Source organism: Hyperoodon ampullatus (assembly GCF_949752795.1).
Source record: "Hyperoodon ampullatus genome assembly, chromosome: 6".
In the NCBI taxonomy this organism is placed as follows: Eukaryota; Metazoa; Chordata; class Mammalia; order Artiodactyla; family Ziphiidae; genus Hyperoodon; species Hyperoodon ampullatus.
In genome coordinates, this window is record NC_136919.1 from 116,543,449 (window position 1) to 116,563,628 (window position 20,180).

The 20,180-nt window shown below is 37.7% G+C and overlaps 1 protein-coding gene across 2 annotated transcripts in view; it reads left to right on the top strand.

Annotated features, from left to right (window-relative positions):
* The window catches only part of PPP2R2A (protein phosphatase 2 regulatory subunit Balpha), a gene marked incomplete at its 5' end in the record, with an annotated part of 85,024 nt that overhangs the window by 43,408 nt on the left and 21,436 nt on the right, over window positions 1-20,180 (top strand). For both annotated transcript variants that reach the window (XM_079705670.1, XM_079705669.1), the window contains one exon: window positions 9,904-10,001. In XM_079705670.1, the coding sequence (XP_079561796.1) occupies window positions 9,904-10,001 (98 nt within the window). The remainder of the gene's footprint in view (window positions 1-9,903; window positions 10,002-20,180) is intronic.

Genomic DNA, 20,180 nt, shown 5'->3' on the forward strand with positions numbered 1-20,180 from the left:
TAAATCTTTTAAAATATTTTTATTGCAGTACTGATTTTTATCTTTGCCCTTAGAGGTTTAAGGTTACTAAGTGGTTGATTAGAACCAGTGGTTATTAATCTTTAGCTAATTTTATTGTGATTGAGAATGTGGTCTTTATAAGTAGAATTTTTTAAGGGGCTCTGTCGCTGCACCTGAGTTTTTTAAATTGCAAAGCTCTTTGGAAGAAATATGTATTTTTATATTGGTATAAAGTTCTGTGTGTGTGTGTGTGTGTGTGTGTGTGTGTGTATCAATTATATTTTTCAAGTGTCTGTCCTTTCTTTCTCCCTTCCCTGCCTCCCTACCTTTTTTTTTTTTTTTTTCGATTCGCGGGCCTCTCACTGTTGTGGCCTCTCCCGTTGCGGGGCACAGGCTCCGGACGTGCAGGCTCAGTGGCCATGGCTCACGGGCCCAGCTGCTCCGCGGCATGTGGGATCTTCCCGGACTGGGGTACAAACCCGTGTCCCCTGCATCAGCAGGCGGACTCCCAACCACTGCACCACCAGGGACGCCCTCCCTACCTATTTTTAATCTGTCAGGTGTGGAAAAGGATTTGTCCACCTTCTATAATTATTGTCAACTCTTCTATTCCTAGTAACTCTGAAGTATATGAAGTATAAAGTAAAAATCTTTGAGTATAAAGATTTATGACCATTACATCTTCACCATACCTTTTTATCAAATATATACATATTAATAAACTCTAGTCCTACTGAATTCTTTTTTTTTACCTAATTTTACCAATGATTACAGGCATTATTGGCATTTACTAGGCATGGGCCGAGTATGCTAGCTATTCTGCAGTTTGCAGGACAGTCTTGAACAGGAAGAAGTTGTCGCATGGTCTGCATGATTTAGAATATTCTGCCAAATGTTCGTGGTGCTGAAAAAGACTTTATTTTCTAAGCCTAAAACCCAACTATTTGGTACTTTTAGTATGTGTTTAATGTGTATACTAAAGTTTACTTTGTAAATCAGGGGAAGATTATGCTTTGAAATGTTGGAATTCTTCATGATTTTGCAGTCACATCACTAACAAAAAACTAATGAAGTTTATTGAGTTGCCACTACTGTATACCTTTGTAAGTCTGCATTTATCCCTTGGTTTGATTATTCTACATATGCTGTCATCATGCTTGAGCACTTACATACTGGTCATTTTTCCAAATATTCCCCACCTTTTTTCCTGGTACTGCAGTGGTACGTATGTTAGAAAACTTGATATTATCCTAGAAATCAAGTCTTTGTTCTTTTTCTCCCCCCCTCTGCATCATTTTGTTTTGATTCTGTTACTAGGCCTTCAAGTTCTTGACCTTTTCTACTGCAGCATCTAATCTATTAATCCCATCCGGTGCATCTTTCATTTCAAATTGTGTACTTTTCATTTTCAGATGTTCCTTCTTTGTCTTGAGCATATGGAGCATATTTACAACAGCTATTTTAAGGCCCTTGTCTTCTAAAAATGATTCTTCCATCATTTTTGTCATTTCTGGGTCTGTTTCTATTGGTTTGTTTTTCTTCTGGTTATGGGTCATATTTTCCTGCTTCCTTACATTCCTGGTGATTTTAGATGCCAGAGGTGAATTTACGTTGTTGTCGGATTCCGTCCTTGCACGTAGTTAAGTTACTTGAGATCAGTTTTTCAATGTTTGCTTTTAAGCTTTGTCAGGACAAATTCAATAGGGTGCTGATTGAGTCTCACCACTAAGGTGATACCCTTCTGAGGACTCTCCCTGATGCCTTATTAATTATGAGGTTTCTTTACTCTGACTGAGTGGGAGACCTCTTTATTCTGAACCCTTGTAAACTTTCTGATGGTTCTTTTCTAGGCCTTGTGGAGTGGCACACCACATGTCTTCAGATCAGTACTAAACCAAAGATTTTTAGTGATCTCTGTAGATCCCTTGAACTTTCTCTTTGTACTCTATCCAAAAAAATCTAACTGCTTTGGCTTTCCCTAACCCCCAGTTTCTGACTCCACAACTCGGTGAGGTTGCTGGCCTATGTTTGGGTTCTTCCTGACTCACCGCACTGTCCAGGCGGTAAGTTAGGGCAAATACAGGGCTCACTTACTCTTCTCTAAGGGTTCACAGTCCTAAACTCCATGTTGTCCATTGTCTGAAAACAGTTTCATATATTTTGTTCCGTTTTCTAGTCATTCATAGCTAGAGGCTGAATCCAGATTGTCTTACTCCCCCATGGCCAGAAGCGGAAGACCAATTACAGATTTTTAATTTTGACTTCTGTCTTTCACTTCAGACTTTTGAAAGAGGAAGTGCTAAGTTACTTCACATTTTTATTGGTACTTTTTTGGGACACCTTCGTTTATGCAGTTAGTTGTAGTGTTCTTTGTTAACCTTTGTTTTTACTGAAATGTAACAAAAAGGAAAGGAGACTGATTACCTAGTAGAGTTTTGTGGGAAATTAAATATTATTTGCAAAAAAGCAAGATTCAGCATAGCCAACTTGCTAATGAGCTCATTTTCTTCCAGGCGTGAAAGTTTCATTTGATGCCTAGAAGGCCCCGCTGGCAGCTGCCCTTGCAGCAAGTCTTCGCAGACACTTGCTTTTTTCGCCAGAGCGGTCCCTTCTGAGATGAAATTTAAAATGTAGAATTTTAAGAAACCGTGGTTATTCATAGAATTTTTGTGAGCCTCTTGTCATGAGATTTATGCTATCTTGTGATGCATAAAGTAGCTAGGCCTGAATTTTTTAGAATTATTTGCTGCAGCAATGTTTATAGTATTTTATGAATTTTAACCTTTTAAATTTTCTTCTGTGTTACTTAGCTTTAAAGACTAATCATATTGAGGGGTACTTAGCACAGTACCCAGCACTGTGTAAGTGTGAGCTGCTCTTATGGGGGGGGGCTCTTAATACTGATGTCTCAGTGATAGCAAAGTAAGTGCTCAGTAATGTTTTTGTGAGCACGTGAATTTGCGATACGGGTTAAAGTATATGCATTGTTTTCTGGGCGGAGTAAGAATAAATAACAGGTTGGACCAGGTTAAGTTAAATTTAGGATTAAGTAAAAACGTTTGTGATCTGACATAATTTTATTGAAAAAATACTGCACATTCTTGTTTCATTAAAAAGTGTATCTATATTTAACAATAAAAATTCTCTTAGGTCAGTAAAAAATTTTTTTTAATAGACTAATCATATTGAGAAAAATAACAGAATCAGGTTTGTCAGCATTCAGTGGATGCTGTGTTAAATGTTTCAAGTGAAACTTTTGGGAATCTGTAATCCAGATGGGTAAAAATATGTAAGCAGCTTATTCTAGTTGATTCCTCCCCCTTTATTTTTAAAATGAAGGGAGCATCTTTATATGTTTACTCAGTCTTTATGTCTTAGAATTCATTTTATAATTGTTTATTTTGCCTTACAATATTCCTTCTTTGGTTCTCTTAAACATTTACTAAATCTTTTCTTGGTTAACTGTTTATCTGTTGTGATTACATTCTGCTTATAATCCCCTTTAGACGGTAGAATTTAGACTGTGGATCACCCAGCCCCTTGAATATAGTAGAGTTTTTTCAGCAGGTGCTGAAAAAAATGCTCCGTTTTATGGTAGGGCTACAAGTAACTGTCATGTGGTCATTAGTAAATAGTATAAAGGTGATGTAGTTTGACTCTACATGTTATATTGAACACAGACATTTTGGCAATGAAAAAGAAGCAGTAAACTGAACACATATATTATTTCTTTATTCGTCATCCAGTGATTTATAGGATTCTGTGCTGCCACCTTATCCATATGATTGTTCACACCTGCTAAATTTGAATCTTGGCTCTGACACTTGACAGAGGTGTGATAGGCAAGTTACTTAATCTCTCTGTGCTTTCGTACACTCCTATTAATTGAAAATGATGTCTATGCCATAGTGGTATTACAAGGATTAAAGGAGGGATATGTAAATGCTCACTCAGTGTAGTGCTTGGCACGTTACAGCTGTGCCTGTCTGTAGACAGTGTGTGCTTTGACATTAGTTTGTTGTGTCTCTGTACCCACATAAGCCATATTTGTTCATTTAATGTTAATATCCAATTATATTAATATTCTAGAGCAGGCGTTGGGGAGCATTTTTTGTAAAGGGCCAGATAGTAAATATTTTCAGTCTGTCTCAACTGCTCACCCCTGCTGTTGTCAAGTGAAAGCAGCCAAAGACAATATATAAACAAATGGTCATGGCTGGGTTCCAATAAAACATTATTTACAAAAACAGCTGGTGGGCCATAATTTTCCAACCTGTGTACTAGAGGTTACTTTTATATTTCCTCGTTATCGGATGTTTGAAATACGTTTGGCTTATTTCATAACAGGCACATCTCAGATGTTGAGGGTTTGGCTCCAGATGACTGCAGTAAATAGAGTCACATGAATTTTTTTGGTTTCCCAATGCATATAAGAGTTGTTTGCACTACACTGTAGTCTCTTAAGTGTGCGATAGCATTTATGTCTAAAAAAAACAACGTACGTACCTTAATTGAAAAAACACTTTATTTTTTAAAAATGCGATCATAATCTTTTTGCAATAGTAATATCAAAGATCACTGATCACAGATCACTGTTAAAAATAAAATAATAATAATAATGAAAAGGTTTGGCATATTGAGAGAATAACCAAAATGTGACACAGAAATGAAGTGAGCAAACGCTGTTGGAAAAACAGTGCTGATAGACTTTGTCCTCGAAGGGCTGCCACAAACCTCCAATTTGTAAACAAACACAGTACCTGCGAAGAATGGTAAAGGGAAGTGCAATAAAATGACGTATGCCAGTGTGTTAATAACTCAGCTGTAACCGTGTGGGTACTAATTTTAATCGGTTTCTTTCAAATTATTTATTTGGACTGTAGTCCTGAAATGGAATGATAAAATCAATGAGTAACCCCATCAGGTGTCTTACAGTGCAGGAGTTGAAGTATTTAGAGAATGTCAGAGCTACTAATAATTTGATCACTTAATATTTAGTCATTATTGTTCATTACTACCATTTATAGATACTATCTATTCATTTTCCCTCATCTGATTTTTATGCTGAGCGTGTTATACTTTTGAACCTTCGGTTGTCTGATTGATTGTGTCCTAGTCTGTTTATTAGAGTCCATAAGAAATAGAGAAGGTAGGTAACAAGGGGACGGGGTGGTGCGCCTGATGAAGCGAAGACAGACCAGTAACACAGCTGTTGTCATTCCCACCACCACCGATTACCGTTCCACCCCCAAGAGAAAGTGATTATTTCACCTTCTTAGGATGAAACCTGGGCGCTGACAGTCTAGAACGAAGAGGTTGGAAGAAATTAGAGTTCCATTTTGTATAACACATTATAAATTCCTTGGTTTTTATTAATAGTATATAGAATTTCATAACAAAGGTCAAAAACGTTGTGTTAAGTTTTCTTACCAAAAATGGGATTGTGCCTTTTAAATCTCACTTTAGTGTGTGCCTAAAATGGCTGTGTGTTGACTTAAGGCACAGTGGGACCGTTGACTGATGTTCTGATAGAGTCCTTCCTTTTTATTAACTGTATTAGAATGTTCTTTAGATGATTAACACAGGTGTTTTTTTCCATTGTGAAATAACATTTTTATTGGTCATAGGAAAGATTCCTATTTTTCTCCTTAGGAGAGGAAGTTTTTTGTTGGTTTATGAGAACAGACCTAGTTGATGTGTTATACTGGACCCTGCCTTGAGTTCAGTAATATGACTCTAACAGTGAGGCTAATGTCTTTGCCTTTTTAAAGTATATGATAGTGACTTTAATCTCAAGAGTAAAGTGTTCTCAAGTTTTTGAGGCTTTCATTAACAGTTTGTTTTAAAAATAGTATTCAGGAATCTAAATTTTCATGAAATGCATTTATATTTTCAACCTGCTCCTTGAGGTAACAATCTGGGTGTGTGTGTGCACAGTAGTTTTATTTTACCCATAGTGCACTGTTTAAAGGTTCAAAATTCTCCCAGTTCCAGCATTCTTGGCTTTTCAGTAGAAGTCAGTGTCCACTCTGTAATGTTTTAGACCTAGGCTGTCCAGTATGATAGCCCCTAGACACACGGCTAAAGTTAAAAATTCAGGAGCCACCTGTGGCTAGTGATTACTGTATGAACAGCGCAGATACAGGACACCTCCATGGTAACGAGAGAGTTCTGTCGAACGGTGCTGTTGTAGACTTCCTGCAGTCGTCTACTCTGTAATAGTTTTCAGTGGCATAGGAATCAGAACATTAGAAGAATATTTCCTAGGAGCAGAGTTACTGTTACTTTCAAAAACATAGGTAGCAAGCAGTATTTGACCAAGCTCATTTGGGTATCAGTGCACATGATGTGGGAGCACTATTTTTAGAGCTGTGCTTCCTCATCTTTTACACATCCTGGCACACTTGAAAACAGAAATGTTTGTATGGCACACTGAGGTAAAGAGCTTTCTCAAAACTGGAGGTTACAGGTTTTGGGTGCTTGCCGTATCCAGTCAAACCCATATCCCCTTCTTGGTACACCAGGGTGTAGAAGCACATACAGCTCAAAGCTCAGTTTCATAGCATACTCCATAACGGATTCCTGGGTATTTTTCTTGGTCTACAAAGCAGAATTTGATCTTATTCTCCCTTTTATTCATCATTTTTATGTCGTATTCTCAGTGAGAACTTGTGACATCTAGGCATTTTACAACTCAGAAAAACTTTAAAAGCAGTCATACACTTGGAGATTTAATAGGTGCTTGTGTATATGGTGGCTCTCTCACACATGTGCGGATGACCAAGCATCCAGAAATCATGGTGTTTCTTTTCTCCCCTTTCTTTTATTGTGGGGAAGGAGGAGGGAACACCATGGCGTGGTACCTATTTAACTTCATCATACAAGCCAGGAAAATAATTTACTTATCTGAAATATGGCTATATTAAATATATGCAGTATAAAAATCACAGCAAGGAGGCCATGAATCTGCCTGCCCACCCCTCCCCCAAATAAAATTCCTCTACACTACTCACTAAGCATCAGTGGCTTGGTTAGCTATTTCTAAAATTTTCTGTTTGTTCATTGGCTTTTGGCAAGATAGTCACAAACAGTAGTGTATTAAAAATATCTAAAATGAGAAAATTGTATGCCTTTCACTCAATATTTCTCTCCCTCAAGGATTTAAAGAGGGTTGACTTTTATGATGTAGATCTTTGTTTCTTGTCGTTTCCTGACGTTCAGCCTCTCACCGTGTAGGCCATTTGTGTCTAGGGTTCCTCAGCCTGTCTCAAGTGTACCTCTTAGAGTTTTGTACCCTTGCTGCAAAGCTGGTTTGGTACTAAACACCTATCATTTCACTTTACTCTGCAGCTCTTGTTGTAAAATAACCATTCTTAGGATAAGAAGTGACACATTGTAAGAGCAGATGTCTTACTATTCCTGTTGCGTCCTGCACTAAATTATTGGTCTTTTCCTCTTCTCCTTCCTCCCCTCCACACCCCATGCATGTGCTCCCCCCACGCACGTGCGCACACGTCTCCTTCCCTTCCCCGTCCGCTGTTCAGTGACCTCATTATAACCAGCTGTGTGAGTCAGTAATGTCTTCAGTACTTGGGGGTATTGTGCCTGCTGTTTTATTCCTTGATTCTTGTTCTGTCTCTAAGAATAATACAGGTGTGGAATCCCTACTGCCACCACCCCCATCCCAGATCTCCTCAATCCTCTTATTATAATGATCTCCTTACTGACTTAATCACCTCTAGATTTCCCCCTGTCCAGCTCACCTAAGGAAGATCGACATTTCTCCCCATTAGAAATGGAGCCCATCCTGCAGCGTTCTGTCCTGCCTACTTTTTAACCGCTGCCCAACAGAGAGGCCAGCCAGGCTGGTCATACCGTGATCACTGACATATGCCCTGTTAAGTCTTATCTGTGATAGTTCATCTACCTAACAAGGAATTAATTTAGGTGGCTGCAACAATTTGGACCTGGCGGAAGAGGAAATAATTTAAATACTGAGCCTACTCTTCCTGTTATTCCACTGAGTGAAAAGGAGAGTGAATCTGGAGTTGGTGTCAGGTGTGAGCACTTCACCAAGCCAAGAGCATACACTGGAGTCGAGAGATAAGGTGTTTTTGGTGAAGCATGACTTTATATTCAAATTAACTAGTTCATTTGATGAGTTAGCCAAAGAAATCACAAACTATCAATGCTGTAGGGAAAATTGGCTGAGTTGGACTTAAAAGAACAAGAGAAACAGTTTTCATCTCCAAAGTGGTGCCTGTCGGAGGGATTTGAATTTAAAGATAATTTTTACTATGTATGGCTTTTACCTTACTCCCTGATTTTAGAATCTAACCTTCAAATCAGATGTAACTATTTGTGCTGATATTGTTAGCTCCTAATTACTTTCTCTCTGTAACTATACTATAATGTGCTTTAAGTGCAGGGACTCTGTGTGTTTTTAATCCTTTATTCTATTTACTACAGAAGTAAATACAGAGCACCTACTAGAGTGGCTTTTAAGTATTTATTGACGTTGGGCTTTACAGAATAGTACAGTATATTCACTTTTACCCCGTGGTGTTGCATATGCATGTAGTGTAAACACTAGATTTATTCTTTCCTCCTGACACCACCGGCCACGGTGAGTTGTCTGGGCTAAAGGTTTTAACCTGGAGGTGGGATGCTGTCCAAACCTTTTGAAATTATATGCAAATTTTTGTGTGTACTTAAATATGTACAGTTTCTTGGGACAGCATGTGAACTTTCAGTAGGTTCTCAGAGAGTTCCAAAAAGGTAAGGTGCCTTGGACCTAGACAATGGAGGAAGCAAAGAAAGCTTTCTAAAATCAAGCTGAACTTGGAAAAATCACTAAAATGAAAATGGTAAAATGCTGTGCTGGACAGGTTATTGATATGATATAATACATTGGTCAGTAAGTGTTAAAATTTAAAGTATACAGTGTTCTTTACTATATAAAGTCACATTTTAAAATTCTTACAGTTAGCTAATAATATAGGCAAGAAAATGACCCTTCTCCTGTAGTAAAAGTTTGATTGTTTATATAACATGCATATGATGGGGTCTTTCCTAATTTGGCATAATGCTTGTAAAAATGGTGAATTGTATAGTTTAATTGCTTTATCTTAATGCCCAATTCTGTAACTTAGATTTTTTTCTTTAGGAAAATGGCTCTGGTGTCAAAAAGCAAGGAAAAAACCCTGATAATTTTATTTGAACTTGACTGTGAAGTTAGCACCGACTTTGGGTGTAACATGACTGATTCTAGTAGCCCCTGCTGTGTTTGGGAGCCACAAGAAGAGCTGTGCATGTTGAAGGTGCATAGCACAAAGCATTGCTGGTATAAGTGTGTTCTATTTGCAAACATTTGTTTAAGAAGCCATAATTTGAATTTACATATTTATGATTGTTAAATTTCCACCTGCAATTATTTTTACATTTAAAAAATTTCCCCATTTTATTTATATCTGTCTTAATTTTATAGACCATCTTTGGGTTTGCATAAAGTAGCTTATCAAAAGTATATCAGAAAGAAAATTAGCACAATAATTACCGATATTAATGTTTAATGGTGCTGTCATAGAATGTTTCACAAGTTGTTGATTTCTTTACATTCATGAATTTAGTGAAATATTAATAAAGCACTAGTGTTTATTATTTGTTGTGTTCCTGTTTGTTAAAATAGTGTCACTGGTTTACTCCGGGGAGCTTTTTTTCTTCTGGATGAACCAAAATATTCATGAAAGAACTTTAGATTTACTTTATTTGTGATGGCAGGTTGATATATAGACTTGGAATGTATTAGGAAAAACATGCTAAGTTCTCATTAAGAAACTCTGTAGTGAGTTGGGAAAGAAGAACTAATATCTTTTTTTTTTCATTTTTGTTTCAATTATACAGCAGATATAATTTCTACAGTAGAATTTAATCATTCTGGAGAATTACTAGCAACCGGAGATAAAGGTGGTAGAGTCGTCATCTTTCAACAGGAGCAGGAGGTAAGTATTTAAAGTTTAATATCTAAATTTCAGTTTGCTCTTGGGACTGGAGCTTATGCTGGAGAATCTCATCAGAGGATGTTGGGCAGATTTGTAAAGAAGTGTGTTTATCGAGCAGAGTATCCAATGTATAGACGGCTCTGGTTCTCTTAGCTCTCTGTGTGTGTATGTGTACGTGTGTGTGTTGTTTTGATTTAATTGTTAGAAGATTTGGTTAGAGAAAGGGGTGGGAAGTGTGGAATAAAAGATTTTAACTGGTTTTAAAGCCTTGGCCCTCTTTTTTTTCCTCTTAAAATTCCATAAAGCAAAATTGCTTTGACCTCTTTTTCAGTGCATAGTTTGCTTTGTGTAATTGGGGGTGGGAGCGTAGTTTAAAGAAAAAGCTGCTCAATTATTTTGACATCAGTTTATACTAATACTATTACTGTGGTTTAAGTATAAAGGTTTTAAATGACAGTTGCATATATACGCATGTAACGTAATTTATAAGCTCAGTACCCCTCTTAAAGTGGAGTTGATTTGAAAATTGTTTCCCTTTCTCTTTGAAGAAAGGAATTTCTCATTGCAGAATCTGTGATTAAAGTAGGGTTTGGTTTTGTTTTGGGTACAACTTAGGCACACTTCTAAATCTGGTTGACAAGATTTCTCACTAAAATTTTATGCTGAACAAAATTTGTCACAATGGATTTTCCCTTAGTCTCTCCCTCCATTCGTAGATCAAAGTTAAACCTTTATCATTTGTTTCCAAACATTCTGCCCCTATCTATAAGATATTCAAGAAGAGTTAAAAGTAATGTGGATAAAATGCAGGGTTTTACAAATAGATGTCTAAATCATAACACAGAGTTAGCTTTTAAAGGATTGTGAAATTCCTTAAATAAGCAAGAATCTAGTAATAATACTACTACTTTGCACTTCTATAGCGCCTTTGACCTGAGGATCTCAAAGTGCTTTACAAACACTAATGAATTAATCCTCACAACACCCAGTGAGGTAGGTAATTTAATTTTAAAAGAAATGATTAATAGTGTCTGATTCGAAGATGCACAAACACTAAATATGTCTCCTTTTATTTATTATTTTTTCTGGTTGGAAGAAAATATGAAAATAAGACTCAAGCTTTTCTTGACAGAGAATGATCTTGTGGGAAGGGGGGCAAAATCAGTTTTCTGTTCCTGTTTTCAAGCAGCTAAAAACGTGACCATAAGAATTTTGAAATACTTAAGAGTCGAAATGGAACCTTACAGGTCATTACCCTTTCCCTTTATTTACAAATGAGAAAGCCAGGCTATTAAGAGATCACTTGATTTCTTTGTGGCAGAGCTAACAACCAGAACCCAGAACTTCCAACATATTCTCTCTCAGTGCGCTCTGATGTCTTTCATGTTAGGTAACCAAAATGTGAGTGTTAATTTTGTTATTCAGCATTTAGAGCTGGCTTTCCCGTAGGCGTTTTCTGCCCTTCCGTGTATTTTTTTTTTAAACTGAAAATTAATGGCAGTCTACACTTTTGTTTTAAAGAAGGGTGTTTGGAGAAAAGCATTTAAAATTAAGTTTGTTTCCTAAGCACTTCCATCTTGAAGGGATTTACATTGAGGGTTTCTGAGAGAGCCTACATTTCACATGGGGGGCTTTGTGTTCTTTAAAAGTGTAAGTTGTCTGTCATTCTTAACTGCATTTAAGAGTTAAAGACAGGGCTCCCCTGGTGGCGCAGTGGTTGAGAGTCCGCCTGCCGATGCAGGGGACGCGGGTTCGTGCCCTGGTCCAGGAAGATCCCACGTGCTGCGGAGCGGCTGGGCCTGTGAGCCATGGCCGCTGAGCCTGCGCGTCCGGAGCCTGTGCTCCGCAATGGGAGAGGCCACAACAGTGAGAGGCCCACGTACTGCAAAAAAAAAAAAAAAAAAAAAAAAGAGTTAAAGACAAAAATTAATTATCTAGAAACTCAGATTAGTAGCGTGTCTTTTGAAAATTACTTAATATAAATATCAGTGTATTTTTTAAGGGATAGATTAAATAACAAAGATGATAATTACTGGCTTTCCCTCTTGAAACTTGATCTTGTTAATATTAATCTGATGCATTTTATCTAATATATTTTACACATTTTTAAGCCCTGTCTTATATTGGAGCTTCTAATATAATGCTGTCTTCAGGACATTCAGCATCTATGTCGTTGATTATAAATGTGTGTACCTTACATTTATATCAATGCCTAACATATTTAGGTTAGATTTTATGAGTTCATAGCTATACGTCTGTAAAATAGTGTTACAGTGTAAAAACTGGAAGAGAACTTAGAGATAGTCTTTTCCTAATGTTTAGGTAAATCCTAGCAAAAGTTTACATAACAAAGTTATATTGCTTAGTTTAATAGCAAAGCGCTGGGATTAGACCTTGGATCTCTAAATTTTAATCCAGCTTTTTCTAACAACCACAGCTATTATACATACATTCCAAGGTACACCGGCACTTAACAAGTGAGCATTTCTTAGACCCTGATGGTGATGCTAGCTCTCTTTGCAAAACACAATGATGTTTGAACTGTCGTGTCTACAGTGTCAGCGTTCCTTGCTAAAATTCCCTTGACTGGAGATTTACATATTTCCACTCACTTTTTTTTATTGCCCTTAATTAAGAAGAAAAGATCATACTGTAGCAGCAGTGAACCTTGCACATCAAACTCTGACATCTTTAACCCACCTTTCTGCCTCACTTTTACCCTTCAGGTGTGGCAGGTCCTCTTCCTGTCATCCTGTCGGGCACACTTTGCTGCCTGTCCATCTGTTTCCCAGGCAGAGAAACTGGGTGGCCAATAAACAGGGTCTTCATTCAGTTTGAGTATATTTCAGCCTGGTGTTCCTGTAACATTTTCTGCTGTTATTTAGTAGTATTTTTATAACTAACACGTTTGAATAGTTTTCTATTTGACAGAATCTCTGTGATAGAAGCAGGGCGTGTAGGGAAATTGAGGCACAAGGGTAAATCGACTTTAGGCATCATGTGCATCACATGGTCAGAGTCCAAAACTTTGAGTCTAATCCAGTGTTCTTTGTAGCATGTCCTGAAATAACTGACCCGTCTTACTAGTGTTCACAGCTTGTATATAATGGCTTTGGACAACAAAGTGGATGGTGCAATACATTCCTTCTGATAATGATAATTTGGAGGGAGATTCCATGCAGCTGTTAAGTTGCGGTGTTCCGTAGTTTTTAAGGGTTCTTTGTTTCTATGGGTGCTCATATTAGGTGATCAGCAGTTGTTGAAGTAGTTGGTTTCCTGTTGGCTTTGGATTGCTCAGAACTTCTTCACGTTCCTCTGAGGCTTTTTGATACACATGATAAGCTAAAGTGTTGGGGGAGGGTTGATATTTTTAAGGGACAGCTAAGGAGAAAAGTGAGCAGAGAGGTGGTTCCTTTCTGATTTCTTTCTGGATTGTTAAGCAGCGTTTGTTTTCTGTTTTCTGTGACTGCTGGTTACTTTCTAGGATTTCTTTCTCATTTTTTTGTTCTTAATGTGGTATTCCCAAAACTCCTTAACAGAGTATAGAAGAAAGCTTCGTGTGCTTATCTCAAAAGATGGATAGTATTGTTAATATGTTTGTATTCCCTTTCTGAATTATTTAGAAAGACTGGAATGGGACTCAAAATCAAGATGTGGTTTAACGGAATTCAATGTCGTTTATACAAAGGGCTTGGCTTAGTCTATTGTTTAGGTGGAGGGACAGATCCTACTGTTTTAGAGTGATGTGGCCCCGTTCACTTAACATAGCACTTACTGTGCGCCAAGCAGAATAGCAGGTTTAGAAACATTGGGGAGGAATGGTGGGAGGGACTAAGGCTGTAAAGCCAGGAGAAGAAGAGACGACGAAGAGCCTTGTAACTTAGGGATTCATGTGGAAGAAGAGATTAGTTTATTTTGTGTATGGAAATAAGTACACAAGAATTGGATGCCCATCTGTCAGGAGTATTGTGGAAAGAATAGGAGAACTTCAAGAAAATACTACCACTGTGGTTTCTTCCAAAGCAAAATATCTATAAAATAAGCTTCCTTTTCTAAGCTACCAGGCTTGGCTTTACCTGTCTTCATTTTTCATTCATTTTTTTAATCTAAGGTTGTGCTTTCAGAGTACAAAATGTTAGAATCACCTAAAAGTGCACCTAGCCACCTAAAAATTTTCAGAATGTTAAAATGCAGATTCCTAGATTGCACTTCAAAACCACCAAATCAGAATTTCTGGAAGCCAGAGACACTATCACTTTTCCTCTATCTATCTATCTATTTATTTATTTACTCACTCACTCACTCACTCACTTACTTTACTTACTTACTTACTTACTTTTACTTACTTTTAATAAACTCCTTTGGGGACTTAACCTGATAGAAAATTAAAATTAAAATTGACTTCATTCCAATACCAGGATAATGATAAAAGCTCCAAAATACAGCTTCAAGGCTATCTTATCTAAAAATATGTTTAAACTGTTTTTCCAAGATAGATCATGCATATAGAAAAATGCATAGAATTATATGTGTACAGTTCTATGGATTTTCACAACAAATACATTTGTGTAACTATCATCTGGGTCAAGAAATGGGATATTACTGGCACTCCAGAAGCCTCTCTATCCTGTCACTACTACCCCCTATCCCGAACTAACTGTGAATTTGTTTTGCCTCTTTTGAACTTTTTATGTATATGGTGTGTTCATAGAAATTCAGAGCTAAAATTTATAGGGTTTGCGGGGTTCTTAATCCTTTCTGTGCCGTAGCTTCCTTCAGTAGCCTGGTAAAGTCTGTGGATTTCTCAAGAATGTTTTAAGTGCATAAAATACATAGGATTGTGAAGGAAACGATTGAAATATATTTTTCAATTTATTAAAAACACTTATTTTTGAGCAATCTGTGTTTTTTTGTGACTAACAGCTGAAGTGTGATTTTAAAACATGTCATTTCTATAGTGACAAAGTCGTGGTATTGCTAACACTGTGGCCTGCTGCTACATCCATAATTGAAAGAAATGCTGAATTTCAGCTAGAGATTAGTAAAAATAACATGTAAATTTCTACCACATCCGAGTTTATAAAATCCCATGGACCCTTGGGAGTTGAGTAGTCTGTGGGCCCCAAATTTGTAACCTCTGGTAATGCAATCTCTTTTTACCAATAAAGAAACTGGGGGGCTCAGACAGCAGGTTTACTCGTGGAGAGTCATACAGTTAACAGAGAAGTGAACCCTTGCTCTGGAACCCTCATATCCCGATTCCCTGTCCATTGCTTTTTCCATTCTGACATGGGTATAGCAGCAACAGTTTATATGCCAGACCCTCTGCCAAGCTCCCTAAATCTTATTAATCTTCACAGTAAAATAACGAAGATGTTATGCTCACTTACTATGCCTCAGTTTATTACAGATTTATAAATGAATTGAGATTTAGCGAAGATAAATGTTTCCTCTAAGATCACACAGCTAGTCGTGGGTAAAAAAAAAAAAAAGCTAATTCTGTATAAATTGGGATGAATATCCACAATGAAAAAAAATCTTACTCCTCTAAGTAATGAGCCTAAATGGTGTAAATCACACAAGAAAATCAGTTTCATTAACTTTATAGTAATGAGAAAAGTGCTTATCAGACTTCTTAATAGTAGCCATTAAGGTATGATGTTTTCTCTGTAGAGGCTTAGCGAGAGAAAAGTTGGAACGAGTTTGAAAGACCTGAGAGTTTAAAGACCTGGGTTCCAGTCCTCGGTTGTATTCACTCGTTCATCCAGCCACCCCTCTTGTTCAGCCATCTATTATCCAGATTTCTAGTTTCAGTTTACCTCTTAATATTCCCAGTAATTAAAATTATTTGCTCTATGCCCTGCTCTTACTCTGTGTCATGGTTTAGAAATAAATTATTCTGGGTAGTTAGATAATCTGAATAATAGCACATTAACTCTTTTAGATTTTATAACATTTTAAAGCATTACAGTTAACCCTTGAACTACATGGGGTTAATCCCTATGTAATTTATGGTCAGCCCTCCACATCTACTGATTTGTGGTACTGTCATATTTGCTATTGAAAAATATCCATGTAAGAGCGGTCCTGCACAGTTCAAACCCGCGTTGTTCAAGGGTCAACTGTATATTAATTGTAACGTAACACATTTTCTTTAAATTTTATTTGAATATCATAGGTAAAGAATAATACCACTTGATTTGCTTTTCTAATTGATTCAACCAGGTATCCTTTTTATCTCTCCCACTATGTTGTAGTTTGTTTTTTTTTTGTGGTACGCGGGCCTCTCACTGTTGTGGCCTTTCCTGTTGTGGAGCACAGGCTCCGGACGCGCAGGCTCAGCGGCCATGGCTCACGGGCCCAGCCGCTCCGCGGCATGTGGGATCTTCCCGGACCGAGGCACGAACCTATGTCCCCTGCATTGGCAGGCAGACTCTCAACCACTGCGCCACCAGGGAAGCCCTATGTTGTAGTTTTGTAAATAGGAAATTATGACTGACATTCTTCTAGATTACATATTGATTAGCATAGTACATAATAAGCACTCAGTGAATGAGCATTAGCTTATTACTATTGGATATAATTTAATAGGATCCTGTAAAATCTTCAAGTATTTCAACTACCATCACTGTGATGAGCTTGGAAAAAGTTTGAAAATTTTTTGTCTGTTTTATGTTTACACCATCTTGTATTTTGCTTTATTCTAGAAAACTCCCCTAGGTTGCTGAGTGCATTGATAGTGGTTTGTTATCTGATCTGAATTGATTTTGTTTTGTACCATTTCTGTCACTGTCCCTGAATTGCTGTTTGACAAGACTCAAAAACTCTTTAAACTAACTGTAGGTGACGCTTGAATAACACAGATTCGAACTGCGTGGGTCCACTTACACATGGATTATTTTCAATAGTAAATGCTGCAGTACTACACAATTCATGGTTGGTTGAATCCACAGCTGTGGAGCCACAATACAGAGGGCTAAGTACGAGCTATACGTGGACTTACCACTGTGCAGAGAGACTTGGCGCCCATGACTCCCATGTTGTTCAAGAGTCAACTACATTTTGAAATATAAAACAAATGGTTGTCTCTAACAAGTAATAGGATTAAAGGAGCATTAAAAAACAGTAACTAAGTTTTCATAGTGTTCTATGTGGAAGCTTAAAAAATGTCCTTTTTTTGGGCTTCCCTGGTGGCGCAGTGGTTGAGAGTCCGCCTGCTGATGCAGGGGACACGGGTTCGTGCCCCGGTCTGGGAAGATCCCACATGCCGCAGAGCGGCTGGGCCCGTGAGCCGTGGCCGCTGAGCCTGCGCGTCCAGAGCCTGTGCTCCGCAACGGGAGAGGCCACGACAGTGAGAGGCCTGCGTACCGCCAAAAAAAAAAAAAATCCCTTTTTTTCTCATTTTTATGTGATCAAACGAAAATACATGTAATGTTTTCTAAACTTTTTTGTGTTTTGGTCTGGGAGCAAAGTAAATATTTTCTGTATTTTCACAGAGTTTCATTTAAGGCAGAGGAAGTTAGTAAAAACACAAGGCAGTTTTTTATATATTTAGAATTAGCTGTTATAGAACGTCAAGTGATGTTCCTTCAAAGAAGTCATTTTTAACTCTTGATTATTCTTAATATGTTTATCGTGGAAAATATGAAAACTGTGTATCATTTCCACAAAGAATAATTTACTTAGGTTGTTTATGCATTAAGTTGTTCATACATCTTTTCATCATTGTTTTTCATTAGGTTATACTTCGAAGTGGAATTGTTGAGTACCTTTTTAAGGCTTTCAATAAGTATGGATAAATTATCCTCCAGAAAAGTTGTGTAAATTTATACTTCTCTCTTATACTTTATATGACTTTGTCCATATTCTCATCATTAAAACAGGGGTCATTATCATGTTTTTTTATTCTTCATCAGTTTAAAGGCAAAACATTATTCCTTAATTTTGAATACTAATGATGATGAGTAGTTATACATATATTTGCTGATCATTTTTTAAGTAAATGACCTTTTCATCTTTCAGAGGAGGGTGTTAATATTTTTCCTACTTATTTTTAAGGACCTTTTACACATGAAAGATAGTAACCTGTTGTCTTAAGATGCACTTTTCTCCCCAGTATACTTTTTTTTAACCTTTAAATATTCTTACCTAGTCAGACAGACGTCCACCTTTCTCTGCTCTTTGCTTTCATTTTTATACGTAGAAGCTCTTTTTCACTTCAGAATTCTATAGAAAGTTGCCATTGTACTTTCTTTTGGCTGCTTTTATTTACTTTTAAATATTTAATTGTTCCCTCTGGAATTTATTTTTGTGTAAGAAATGAAGTTCTAATTCTCTTTCCAAATGTTTGTTTGGCTCAAACATCATTGGATTTTACTGCTGTTTTATATTCCGTTTTGGCTTGTCTGAACCTCAGGGGCATACTTGAGTTCATGACACTACCATTATAGATCATGGTGAGGCCCTTTCTTTAAGTAAACAAACACGTGCACGCACGTGTGTAGTCACACGTACATTAACTTTTATTTGCATAATGTGCTCCCATTCTCCCATGCACCTCTCCTTCATAGATAACCATTTGAATGTGTTCTTATAATTTGTATTTTGTCTTTGTGTGCTGTTTGTTATTTAATTGTGGCAAAATATCCATGCGTACAATACAATTTTGCCAACCACATATACATTGTTATGCAACAGAATCCCCCAGTTCTGCATAGCTGAACCTCTGTACCCACCGAACAGCAACTTCCTTCCTCCCTCCAGTCCCTGGCAGTCACCATTCTCCTTTCTGTTTCTATGAGGTCGACTACTTTAGATACCCCGTATAAGTGGAATTATGCAGTATTTGTCATTTTTGACTGGCTTATTTCACTTGGCATAATGTCCTTAAGGTTCATCCATGTTGTAGCCTATGACAGGAGTTCCTTTTTTTTAAGGCTGAATAATATTCCATTAAATGTATATTATACACACACACACCACATTTTCTTTATTCATTTATCAGTCTATGGACATTTAGGTTGTTTCCACTTCTTTTTTTTTTTTTTTTTTTTTTTTTTTTGCGGTAGGCGGGCCTCTCACTGTTGTGGCCTCTCCCCTTGCGGAGCACAGGCTCAGCGCCATGGCTCACGGGCCTAGCCGCTCTGCAGCATGTGGGATCTTCCCAGACCGGGGCACGAACCCTTGTCCCCTGCATCGGCAGGCGGACTCTTAACCACTGCGCCACCAGGGAAGCCCTCCACTTCTTAGCTATTGTGAATAATCTCATTTGAGATTCTGTTTTCAATTATTTTGGATGTATACCAGATTGCTGGATCATATGGTAGTTCTTTTTTTTTTTTTTTTTTTCCCATCTGTGCCTCGTGGCATGCAGGATCTTAGTTCCCTGACAGGGGATCAAACCTGTGCCCCCTGCAGTGGAAACGTGGAGTCTTAACCACTGGAACGCTAGGGAAGTCCCCTTTTTTAAAAAAAAAATAAATTTATTTATTTTTGGCTGTGCTGGGTCTTCGTTGCTGCGCGCGGGCTTTTCTCTACTTGCGGCGAGCGGGGGCTACTCTTCGTTGCGGTGCGCGGCCTTCTCATTGCGGTGGCTTCTCTTGTTGTGGAGCATGGGCTCTAGGCTCATGGGCTTCAGTGGTTGTGGCTCGCGGGCTCTAGAGCGCAGGCTCAGGAGTTGTGGCACACGGGCTTAGTTGCACCACAGCATGTGGGATCTTCCCGGACCAGGGCTCGAACCTATGTCCCTTGCATTGGCAGGTGAATTCTTAAACACTGTGTCACCAGTGAAACCCTATTTTTTATTTTTTTGAGGAACGCCCATACCGTTTTCAAAGTGGCTGCACAGTTTATATGCTGTTTTTTAAAAAGCTCTATTGAAAGATACACAGAAAAGTGCACAAAACACTAGTGTATTATCACACACAGAACTTCCCATCCTTCCTTTAACCCTTCTCATTCCCCTTCCCAGTCATTCCTTTCTCTTTCCTCCCCTTGGAAGCCTGTCTTCTAACACTTAGTTTGGCTTGTAGTTATAGAACGTTTTATAAGTCGAATCTACAGTATTTTATGTCTGGCCTTTTTGCTCAGTTTATGTTTGTGTAATAATTGGCTCACTTTCATTGCTATATAATGTTCTTTTGTAAAACTGTACCACAATTTGTCCATTCTGTTATAAAT